This window comes from Typopeltis vanoorti, chromosome 9 (genome assembly GCF_054136105.1).
Source record: "Typopeltis vanoorti isolate ZY-2024b chromosome 9, IOZ_Tvanoo_1.0, whole genome shotgun sequence".
Classification (NCBI taxonomy): Eukaryota; Metazoa; Arthropoda; class Arachnida; order Uropygi; family Thelyphonidae; genus Typopeltis; species Typopeltis vanoorti.
The window spans coordinates 60903925-60917146 of record NC_143557.1 but is presented as its reverse complement, the minus strand read 5'-3'; the positions used below and the strand labels follow the sequence as shown (position 1 = coordinate 60917146).

Here is a 13222-nt window from a genome sequence, read left to right as displayed (position 1 = left end):
AAGTCAGTCTGTAAGACAGGGATCATCTGTGGACCAAATTGCACTATCCTTTGGATAGCACAAGAATTTTAGGCAGACTTTAGATGTATCACCCTAAACATATGATAAGTATTCTAAGGATGGGCAGATTTGAGATTTGTACAGATTTAGTAGCTGGGTGGGTGAAAAATAGCATCTTGAATAGAACAGAATGCCTAGTTTTTTAGATGCTGAGAAAGAAAGCTATTGGTGTGATGTGATGTCTTTATGCCATGCTGGAAGTAAATATCAGTCCAAGCAGAGAGAGAGAGATTTGATCCTGTGTAGTGATTTGTGTCCATACACCAAAATGTCACCAATTTTGGTGACATTTTGGTGACTGGATTGTTCTTGCCTAACTGAAGAATGGTTTGGAGGCTTACGACACTGGTTTAAGATGATCTTGAAGTGAATGTTTTCTGCAAAGCTGCAAATAGGATTAGTAGTAATTGAGAGTAGGTGTCATTTATGTATAGGACAAAGAGAGTAGATAATAGAATAGAGCCATGGGGCATTCCTTCATTGGTGCTGTAACTCAAAGAGAGGGAGCCATCTACCATGACATGCAGAGAATGATCAGAGAGAAAGTTGGCCTGAATTACAGAGGGTAGGACATAGACCAAAGGATGGCAATTTGCTTAGCAGGACTCAATGCTAGATATGATCGAAAAGCTCTAGAAATGTCAAGAGTGTGACATGTTTCTCCAAAACCTTTTCATAGCACTTGTCCAGTTTTGGATGATGTAGGCTGAGATCAGCCTTAAAACTTGAATGATAAAATCCATATTTCTAGTGACTGATTAATTAGTGGGCCACAAGGCAGGGGAGAAGTTGGATATTGAATATTTTCTCCTTCATTTTGGAGAGAACTGAAGTTATGGTGATTGGTTGGCAGTTTGACAGTTAAATTCTGTCTCCCCCCCTTTTTTTTTTATTGTTTTTGGAATAGGCTGGATATGTGATTGCTTCTATGGGTTTGGATAAGTGCCAGCTAAGTATAGATAATTGTAGAGATGTTACAGGTCATGTATTGGCTCATGAGCACAGTGTTGGAGTGCAGTTGGATAGGTGCTGTCAGGACCAGAAGACTTTTTACTGTTCAAGTTGTTTAGTTGTCATGGTGTGGGTGGCTTTTACCCTTCAGATTATTCTAGCAATGTAGGAGTGTCCATTGAGCTCTGTTCTGTACCTACCTGTATTGTCATCAACAAAAGCATAGTTTTTACCGAAGTACAGTTTCTCTCATCTGACAAATCATGAAGTGCACAAATATTTCAAGGGTTTAATAACATCCACATTTAGTGCTTAAATTCTGACCATCATACCATTCTTCAATGAACTTGGGACGACATAGTCAGAATAGTTCGTTTATCTCCCCATCATCTCATGTTTACTAATAATTGTTAGAGTTTTCATCAGACAGTATCATATTTCTCATCTCGGTATTTATTATATGATGGATTGATGTAATGATGGATTGATTTCATCATTGATGGAATTGGCAGAATGAAAACTTTCCACCATTTCCAAAATTATGTACAATCTTATAATAATTGTCTTTCCACAAAATTATGCAATGGTACGATATCACAAGACAACACTAGTTCATTATGTACAGGCATTAGGGCATATAATGTTTATGAACCCATTTTATCTGTATTATTCAAAATATGTAGATGTTAAATGTTTTAATTTTTTTGGTTTATGAAGTTATGTTGTTTGTAGATAATTTATACGATGGATGAAGTGAGTTTTGTCCAAAATCTTGTCTATTATGTTGAAAGAGCATATCGGACACCAGATTATGGCATGTGGGAAAGAGGTAGCAAGTATAATAATGGAACACCAGAACTGAATTCTAGGTAAGTTCTGATTCACTTTTTAAAGTTTTTAAGTAAGTAAAAATATTATAAATAATTTTTAATTAAACAATACTTAATTGATTTGTTTTTTGTTTATTTTTTTAATCTGTGGAGAAATTCCTGATTTAATATTTCCATATTTGTAATCTTGTGTGTGCCTGGGAAAGGTATGATACATTCATTGAAAGAATGAGATCCTAAATGTCTGTTTGAAGTATGATTTTGTAATGAATAGCATGATAAGTAAACAAAGGAATAATACAAGTAGTGACATGCAAGTGATTAAAATGATGTTAAATTAAATAGTGAGATGAAACATTTGCAGATGAATTTAGGCAGACTGATGAAACATTTATCCTGGCAGAAGGGTAACAATGAAAGTTACTAATAAAGGTGAGATTCATTGTACTTCTTGACTATCACAGTTATTTTTTTCACTTTGAGAAAAGGAGTTAAGATGATTTATAGCATATGCTATTAATCATCTTATAAAATAGCAAATAGCATCTCATCAAATAGCAATCGCCGAGTTGGAGAAATTGTGAAAGTAAAGAATAAAGAGATTTGTGAGAAACTGAGTAGTGGAGACAGAGTTGTAGAGTAGGTGTCCTACCTCGATGAGTCTTTGGACTCCTTGGAGGTGTCACGTAATAATAACAATAACTATACGATGTGTATTGATTTCATCTCAAAGTGTGCAACTTAACACTTTGGCACATTAGCAACCAGTATCCTTTATCCAAACAAATAGTCTGTTTACATCATCCCGCGGGATCTCTGAATTACCTTTATTAACTATTGCTGTCTCCAGTTTAGCAAAATTGGCAAACAAGTGGATATTCCCCTTGAAATCATTCCTGATGTCATTGATATAAAAATTGAACAGCAGTGACGTAAGAGCAGGGTCCTATAGCACCACTGGTCACTTTCCTTCTCCAACATATACTACTGTCTGTCCATCAGTTATCCTCTTATCCACATCACCAGCTTCATGTCAATCCCCATTTTTGCTTTGACTTATAATATAAGCTTTGACTTTTATAATAAGGTTCATAGTAGTATCTGTCAAATTTCTTCACAATGTGTAGTGATATGATAGTCATTTCCCTTATCTAGCTCAACTGTCACTTATTGCAGAAAGTGAGTAAATTACTGAGATAAGAACTCTCCCTCACAAAGCTATGCTGTTCCTACCTCCACACACTCATAGAATACTATATTCCTCTCTACCCATTGCTGAATTTTGTCCTTACCAACTTTTTTTAATACCTTAGTATACTGCTTACAGTAAGCACACTGCATAAATCAGAAGGACGAATTCCTTGTAACTTGAATAGTGTTGTCTCCCACTCACTCATCTGCGAACAAGATGTTGAAATATGACTCATGCTGTTTGAATAATTCTTGTGTAAAGATTTTAAATGGTAAGTAACCATTTCTTTTGCTTTCTCCCTGAATGATCCTGTACTGAGCAAAATGTATAGGAGCTGTAAATAAATTCTAATTTCCTTTACATGTGTTAAGCCATTTTTTAAAATGTATCATTTTAAAGCAGAACATTAACGAAAATTATTTAAAACAACAGTACAAGTCTAATGATGGTATAAAGAACAGTGTAATGTGTACGAGATGTAGTAATTGATATAAAAATAAATAATTAAATTACATAAAATAAACTAATGGTGTCTGATAAGAATGAAACTTTCCCAGATTTTTGGCTCTAAGGAGAGGCAGTCATTCTGATTCAAATTAGGACAAGCACCCTGCTTAAACATTCAAACAGGAATCAGCATTGGGGGAGTTGGTGCATTCTAGACCAGTGACAACAGAAGATTCATTTGTCACTGTTAATTCCATGCTGCACTAGGCCTGATTTCTTAGCTTTCTTATTAATAAAGTAAGATTGGTGTTCTTCTAATGTTCTTCTAATCTTTTTTGCCACCAAACATCCAGATTATCCAAAATGGAGAGGTTGCAATCACAGGGAGCTTGGCAATTGCCAGGTAAGGAAAAAAGGAGATTGTTTATCTGTAGAACAAAGAAACCATGATGAGAATTTGCTGACTGGATAAAACTGTAGGCACTAGGTAGTATTTCTTGAAGATTCTTGAAATCAGCTTGGAAATGCCTGAAATATGAGGAATTAGTTACTTAAATATAAAGAGCCAATAGGCTTCATTTTGGTGATATAAACATTATTTAAATTAAGAGGATATTAAATCCCACATTGTTTTAAAACCGAATAAGAAACTCAAAGATTGGAATCAGAGAGTTTCATGCCGAATATAGTAAACTATATAAATATCGGTGATTACTAGCGTGAGCTAATGCACGTAGTCCTAGTACGTAGTACAATACCGGGCAACTCGCAGCAAAGGTGGTAAAGTTCTGATCGCTATTCTTGGTATTTTCCATAATGTAAAAACACATTTCCTAGGAAATGTATGCTGTTATTACATTATGGCGGGAGGTCACTACCCAGACCGGTTTCAGCCTTTTTTGAGGATTCAAGGGGATTTGATGATGATGATAATATCCATCATCATCAAATTCCTGCAGTGTACCCACAAGGGGTGTACAGGATTTAATATCCCCTTAATTTAAATAATGAGGTATTAGACCTCTCTGTTCTGTTGTTTCATGCTTGCAGGAACAAAGCATGGTGTATGGTCAATTGTGAGAAGTCATTCAGTTACATAATGTTAGAGCATACAATATGAGCTAAATGCCGGATAGTTTTTATAAAATCTTCTGGAAGAAGAAGAGTAGATTACTGTTGTAGTAGCAGTCAGAGAGGGTCGGTTCAGTGGAGAGATGTAGTTAGTTCATCTGAAGGAGTGGAGAGTAAGATAACTAAAAATACCAATTTATCATCCTTTTTTATTTCCATGGTGAAATTTATCCAAGTATGTTGTTCATTTGTTTTTCGTAATTTAGGCTGTCTACTCTATCGACACCACTTGTTTCATTCTCTTCATCCAACTGGCACTCACTCTTAAAACACTTACTACACACTTGCTTGGGAATTTTATTCTCGTTCCATAAATCCTTCAGCTATTGCAATGAATACATCTTACACACTGCACTGAACAAAATCACATAAATTCAGTTCACCCAAACATGACATCTTTGTCACCATTGTTCTATGGTGGCAAATGTATGGCTGTGTGACAACTCAGAAAGGATTAAAACAGAATTTAATACTTCCTATATTTCGTCTCAGTCACTGAGACATCTTCAGGAATTACAAAAAAACTAATGTAACATATACACAAATACCACACAATACTAAGCCCAAACACATGGGTGACTCTAAAGTCCTATCTAGGTAGAGCGCCCTCTAAGGGCGATTGTAGGTGGCCTGAAATGTAAGGTGGGATCTCTGATAATAAGTGTTTCCCAAATCATAGGAAGCTTAATGTAACCGTATTTATTAAGATTTGGTTGATTTCTGAGAGCTGCTGCTGATTCTAAAAATAGTCTCTCTTTTTTGAATGTGCTGTGGTGGAGCATGGTGGTTTTTTTCAATGAGATCCTGTGGGTTGTATCCAAGACATGTTCAGCCAGGCCTGACTGACCATAGTCATGGTTACAGATTTATGACTTGTTCCTCCAGGTGGATGGTTGCTGATCTGCCTATCTGTCCAAAGTATGCCAGCTTACAGGAACAGGGTACTTTATAAACTACAGGCACTGAGAGAGGAGGGAGCTGATCTTTTGTAGAATGGTTAAGGGTAGCAAGTTTGCAGTGGGGCTTAAATGCTGTGTGTAGGTTGTACTTTTTTAAAATCTTGGCTATTTTTACCGATGTGTCATGGATGTAGGATATGGTGGCATTTCTAAACTCTTTCTGAAGAGAAGACCGGGAAATGGGGGGGGGGGAGTACTGATTATTTTTTTAATACTGTGATGATCGCTGTAGCCATTGGAGAGGAAAGTGTTGTGTATGTGGTCAAGCTCAGTTGTAAGGGCGGTTCCACTGGGACAAAGATTGTGAGCTCTCTTGAATGCCATATTGTTGAGAGGGGTGGTGGTGGGAGAGTTTGTGAATGTATCTGCCTGTGTGCGTGGATTTTCTATATACATTTCTACATATGTATATAGAAACCCCCCCCCCCCCCCCACACACACACAGAATGCCAAATGCAATTTCTCAGGTCTGAAATATGAATGAGATATATTCATTAAAAGATTCAAGGAGATGTTGGCCCAAGGAGTATATTGTTGTTATGTGCCATCCAGTCGTTTTTACTCTTGGTGATCTTGTGAACAAAGGCTCTCCATCCTACTCAGCCTCTTATCCTTTCTTTCAACAATTGTAAGTAAGTTCAAGTTGATAAGATCTTTTATGTTGTCCATCCAACCTGTTTGTGGTCCTCCTCTGCTTCTCATTCCCTCAGTCGTCCCCAACCTAACTGCCTTTTCCAGTGATTCATCAACTCACATAATATGTCCAAAGTACATCAACTTCTGTTTAGCGATCATCACCTTCAAGGAGCATTCTGCTTTATATTCTCTAAAACTTTTTTTTTTTTTTTTTTTTTTTTTGCTGTTTCTGGCTGTTTCCAGAATTAAAGACTGTGCTAAAAGGACGAAGATTTTCCGACATTGCTGATATCCAGCATAATGTGATAAAGGAACTCAAGAGTATTCCAGAAAAAGAGTTTGAGGCCTGTTTCCAAAAATGGTAACACCATCTAAACCAGTCTATGAATGACAAGGGGACTAACTTCAAAGGCGACAGTAGCCACTAAAACTTCCGAAGGAAGTTTTTTTTAGAGGTGCATTCTGGGAATAAAAATTGTCACACCTCGTATTTAACTATGTATTTGGCATTAATGCAGAATTTCCAGTTTTTTAGCTTATTTTTATTTGCACTGCTCTGGTGTTATTTAAACCAAAAAATAAAATTAAAAAATTACAAGTATGCAGGTGTATTTTACTGTTTATTATAGTAACCGTTTACAATGAGTGAAAGTATTTATGTCGTGGATCCATATTAAGTTAAATAATTACGATGCATTTGATACAGAATCTCGTTCATCAGGTGTGATGAACAGTAAACATTTTCTACTTATTATTGCTGACTAAACGATTACCTTAATACAATAAATAGCCCTTAATACTCATTGAAAAGTATAAATAGTAACTGAACATTTTATCTCAATATACTAAGGAAATAGACATTTTGTGTGTGTGTGTGTGTGTGTGTGTGTATGTGTGTGTGTGTGCAAATGAAGGTCTAAACCTGTAATTCATTAGTACTGTGGGGGTGGGGGGCTAAGGATTTTTTTCTCTATTTTTGTTAATTTAATTTTTTTATTTATACATTATAAAACCCTCCATCTTACAGAACAGCGGAAAATACTGGGAAGAAGGAAAAGAAACAGTGTTATCAATTGCAAAAGACACTCTAGGTTCAAACCCAAAATAAACAAACAGTGGATAACCCAAGAAATCATAGCTACCATAGAAGAGAAAAGAGAGGCCAAGATACTTGTAAACCAACAAAACAATGAAGAGAATAGAGAAAAATACAGAGCACTAAAAAATAAAGTTGATAACCTATGCAAAAAAGCCAAAGAAAAATGGTTAGAAGAAAAAGCTAAGAAATGCCAAGAAGCATACCAACAAAACAACCCAAAAGTCTTCCATGATACTGTAAGAGAAATTACAAAGGAATTCTCAGCAAAAGAAGTAACAATGATAAACAACAAGATGACTGAAACCAGGAATATTGAATATATAAGAAAAATCTGGTCAAACCATTTTAAGACTATCTTCCACCAAGGAAACAAAACTACAGTGCCAACAATAGAAGAAAATAATGATCACCCAAAAATTTTACAAGAAGAAGTTAGATACGCAATAAAACAGATGAAAAACAATAAAGCACCAGGCATCGATACTATCCCTACTGAACTGTGGTCATATGGAGGCAGCATATCAATAGAATATTTAACAACCCTATTCAATAAAATACTACAAACAGGAGAGATCCCAGATGACTGGAGAACTGGAAAGATCATCCCAATATACAAGAAAGGAGACAAAAGAGACTGCAGAAATTACAGACCAATCAATTTACTCCCTCACACCTATAAAATATTCATAAGAATTATACAAAATAGACTAAAAAACACCTACGAAGAAATGATATGCATAGAACAAGCTGGTTTCCGAGGAAACTATTCAACAATAGACCAAATTTTCACATTGCACCAACTAGCAGAGCTCAGCTGGGAAGACCATAAAGAACTATATGGTTGTTTTGTGGACTTTAAACAAGCTTTCGATAACAGCAGCAGAGAAATCCTTCTTAAAATTCTACTAGAAAAAGCAATAGACAAATATATAATATATAATACAGTTTCTGATAAAATATTACTCTAAGACAAATGCAATAATTAAAAAGGACACACTCATAGAGATCCAAAAAGGAGTAATGCAAGGATGCCCATTATCCACATGCCTATTCAACATATATCTAGAAGAAGTTGTAAAGAAAGCAATAGACAATGAGCCTGGAATCAATGTCAACGGTTTAAACATAAATAATATCATAATAAATTTAGTTTAATCCTTTATCCAAGTGTGAGCAAACAAAGTTTGTGCCTGAAAGTATCTTCAGGACTGGGGTAAGGTGGTACAACACCAAGGCAACTCGTTGCAAAGGTGGAGCAAGATACCAACACTCCTGTCTCAGTATCTCCTATAATGCAAAACACATCTCCTTGCAGATATGTCTAATGTTATGCATTAAGGGAAGGGCCACTACCCAGACTAGTTTCGACCTTTATTGAGGTCTCTTAAGCGGGAGCTAGGCCCAAGCTGAGATACCAGGCAGAAGCATTCGCAGGTCATCTCTACCTATAGGAGTTGCCAAATGGTGTGCCACCCATTTTTAATAAATTACTCTGGATATAGAGAAAGATGTTGAAAGTTTATTTTTCACTTGATTAGAGTATAATAAATTTAGTTTAATCCTTTATCCAAGTGTGAGCAAACAAAGTTTGCGCCTGAAGGTATCTTCAGGACTGGGGTAAGGTGGTACAACACCAGGGCAACTCGTTGCAAAGGTGATGCAAGCTACAAACGCTCTTGTCTCAGTATCTCCTATAATGCAAAACACATCTCCTTGCGGATATGTCTAATGTTATGCATTAAGGGAAGGGCCACTACCCAGACTAGTTTCAAACTTTATTGAAGTCTCTTCAGTGGGAGCCAGGCCCAAGCTGAGATACCAGGCAGAAGCATTCGCAGGTCATCTCTACCTGTGGCACACCATTTGACAACTCCTATAGGTAGAGATGACCTGCGAATGCTTCTGCCTGGTATCTCAGCTTGGGCCTGGCTCCCACTGAAGAGACCTCAGTAAAGGTTGAAACTAGTCTGGGTAGTGGCCCTTCCCTTAATGCATAACATTAGACATATCCGCAAGGAGATGTGTTTTGCATTATAGGAGATACTGAGACAGGAGTGTTGATAGCTTGCTCCACCTTTGCAACGAGTTGCCCTGGTGTTTTACCACCTTACCCCAGTCCTGAAAATACTTTCAGGTGCAAACTTTGTTTGCTCACACTTGAATAAAGGATTAAACTAAATTTATTATACTCTAACCAAGCGAAAAATAAACTTTCAACATCAATAAATAATATCAAATATGCAGATGATCTCGTCCTTCTTGCAAGAACCCCAAATGAACTACAAAAGTTGATCAGCAAGCTAAACGAAACCTGTAAAACATATGACATGACAATAAATATACAAAAGACAAAAGTGATGAAAATAGGGAGGAACAGAACTACCATCTCAGCCACCCTAAACGGAGAACAAATAGAACAAGTAGACAACTTCATATACCTTGGATCAAAACTAACAGAAACAATAGATGAACTCAAAACAATCAAACACAGAATAGTGATAGGATGGACCACCATGGGAAAATTACAGGAAATCTGGAAAACAAACAAGATATCTAAACAAGCCAAAATCAAATTATATGAAGCAATAATTATACCAACAGTCATCTATGGAGCAGAAGCGTGGACAGTTAAAAAAAGAGAGGAGAAAAAACTGCTGGCATTTGAAATGAAATGCTTAAGAAAAATAAATAGAACAAGTTGGATAGAAAAGAAAACAAACATCACAGTCAGACAAGAACTATTGTATAAAAAGACAATAATAGAAAAAATTAGAAAACAACAACTGAGATGGTTTGGACACACTGTATGCATGGGTGCAGATAGACTTCCTAACATCCTAATTCATACTTTTCCAACTGAAAAAAGAAGGCCTGGAAGACCAAGAATTACCTGGCTGAAATTAATAAAGAACATCTCAGGATGCAGAACATATAAGGATCTTTTTCGAACAGCAAGGAATAGAGAAGACTGGAAGATCCTGCTCAAGAGAAGACTCAACCCATCTTAGACGGAAGTGAAGAAGAAGAAGACATTATTTATTTTTTATGTAATCCAAAAAAACCTGTTCTAGAGACCAAACATAAAACTTATTTCAAGCCATTCCAGGCCTTTAATAAGCTTGGCTCTGGTCTCATAGTGAAATTCATTTCCAACCTAAAGACAATCACAAACATCCATTTTCACAGTGGGATTCTATCCCACACTTCTTAGTTTGCAAAGTCGATATGACTACTTGGCCAAGCAGACTGGCAACATTCATGCACTAATTTTGCACTAACCTAATGCATGATTACTCTACCTTGAAAGAACTGTTCTGCAACATTCTATTCTCTGTTTAGTATCTGTTTTATCTTAGCTCATTCAGTATCAAGTTCCTTTCCTTTTTTATACTACCACTAGCTCTAGAGTCTGTCCATTGCCCTACTCCTGTGGCCTCCTCTCTTTGAGAAGGTTGCAGCGAATTACTAGGGAGATATGATGCATGGTGGTTTCCCATTGCCTTCCTTACTGTAAGTATTTATGACTGTAGCCGTGTGGTCACGGGGCCGGTTTTCCTGTTCTGGGGGAATGAAAAACCCAAGTTTCCAGGTGAAAAAAATCCCTACCTCTCTATGAGACTGGCTAACTCACCTTTCGTCGAAAGAGAACAGATAAAGTTCTTTACGTCACTGATGGGAATCAAACCCAGATCTTTCTGACCAAAGTGCTTCGTCTATACTGACTGAGCTATGGAGGCTCCTATCCACACTAATACTTCGAAATTTGACTTTTTTTGGATATTTGCAGTTTTTACACGTGTTTCTTTACATTATCTATGTAAAACATTTCAGTGGGGTTTGAGATGAATTCATTTGACACTTTCTAGTTAATGGAACTGAAGTTGACAAATTCACTAAATACATTGCATTCATCAGCTTTGCTACAGAATTATACTTATTGATTGATTGTTTATTATTTTTTTTTCCATTTCTACTGCTAAAAGTCCCTAAATCATGATTATAAGCCATAAATTAACTGATTTAGAACTTTTAAATTTTGTACAAGGTAACAAATTAATGTTACCTGCATTATTTGTGGTAAGTTAGTCATTGATTAATGCTATTTTCTGGAACTGTCTAAGAGCTTCATAAACAACACTAAATGTATTCCTATTAATTCTTAGAATATATTTTAGAATGTGTATTATATACACTTTGACATTGTATTAATCTACTGTAAATCTGGTTTCAGCTCTATTGGGATGGCCAAATCAGCTTTAGAAGCAATTAATGGTTGCAATTTGTTTGGAGATAAAGGTGCATCTTGGTCAGTAATTTATGTAGACATTGATGCTCACAGTAGAAACAGGAGCATATTTGAGACATTACTTCCCAGAGAGTCTAGTTCAAAAGTAAGGATTATTTCAGATTTTATATTTCTAGTCATGTATAATGTATATACACCCATAATAAAAAAGATTTTACAAAAGATCAGTATACACCCATTATACAAAAGATTTTATTTTCTCCCCCAGAATACCGATTCTAGTCTTTTGCCAACAATAAGCTTTCCTTGTTTTGCTACACATGATGATCTTCTTTATACACGTACAAAGGAAAAAATCATCAGGAAATTACAAGGGAATTATGGATTTAAGCGTTTCTTACGAGATGGATATTGTACTGTTCTAGAGGATGTGAGTCGCAGGTACTATGAATCTGGAGAAACTAAGGTGAGTTGTTTTAATTAAAATCCAGCAGGATCTCTTTGTTCTGCTAAACTGTTGCTAATATTTTCATAATGCAGAAAAGAAAAAAAAAGTTTTATTATAAGAAATTCTAATACTCATGTGTCATTCATATTGTTATAATAATTTTATGGATTATTGAAATTCATCTGTTTGTTATTCAGTAGTTTAATTATTCTTTTATAGTTCTGTTTCTTCATTTTAATTTTTGTATTATTTTCAGATCTTCCTCAAGTTACAACAATGTCATACCTGATCCGGTTTCATCCATTTCCAGTTTTCATATGATCTTGTTTCCTGTCCCACTGGCTCCCATTTTTACAATCTAGGGTACACATATTATCAGTCAGTGATATGTAGAATGTCATATACTGGTATGCTATATCCAGAAACAAATTTCGTGTTGAGTCTGATTTTAAACTTAAGTTTATAAAATGATCCTTGACACAGGATATTTAGATACACAAGCCTTTTTAGAATTTTTTTAGTTTAGAAGTACTTGTTATTTGAATGTGAGTTTTTTACATAAAAAAAAATCATTTCACACTAAAATTTTACATTTTCTCTCTGCTGCATTTTATTTCATCTCTCTTTTTTTATTTATAAAACATTGCTTTGTTATAAGTTAGTAATTTAACTCAGATGAGAAACTGTATATTTGTACAGTAATATGATCAATGATCTAAGTGGTGTGCAAAAAAAAAAAAAAGTAGTTTGAGGACTTCTCTAATCTATTGCATTTGGGAGCCTATTCTGTTATCTTCATTGCACATCACTATAATTGATTTTCTTTGATTATCTGGATTTCATTTTTTTTTTTCTTCATGACTTTATTGCTTCTTTTATTTGCTTTGGTACTCTTGACTTTTTTGCACCTGTAATAATCTGTTTCATTAGTAAGCAATTCATGTTTTTAATTCTTACATAATTCGCATTGTTTAAGAATAAGTGTTTCTGATAATTAAGAAAATCTTAATTTGCCATGCCTACTCTCCTTTTATTTATAATAAGAAACAGGTTGAACTCTCATAATTTTTCAATAAACAGTAATAATACAGTTAGTTGCAATGACTCTTTGACTAATAAAGCTATCCAGCATCCTCTGGAAAGTAAAACATTATTTAATACTGAAAAATGAGAGAAACATATAAGCAGACTAGGCATTTATGTTTGGTTTCCTTGGGATTTTT

The 13222-nt window shown here is 35.3% G+C and overlaps 1 protein-coding gene across 3 annotated transcripts in view; it reads left to right on the top strand.

The window, feature by feature from the left end:
• Positions 1–13222, top strand: part of LOC150103081 (putative phosphorylase b kinase regulatory subunit beta) — an 860602-nt gene that overhangs the window by 215513 nt on the left and 631867 nt on the right. For all 3 annotated transcript variants that reach the window (XM_090398411.1, XM_090398412.1, XM_090398413.1), the window contains exons 7-9: positions 1744–1880; positions 11537–11696; positions 11820–12017. In XM_090398411.1, the coding sequence (XP_090254537.1) occupies positions 1744–1880; positions 11537–11696; positions 11820–12017 (495 nt within the window). The remainder of the gene's footprint in view (positions 1–1743; positions 1881–11536; positions 11697–11819; positions 12018–13222) is intronic.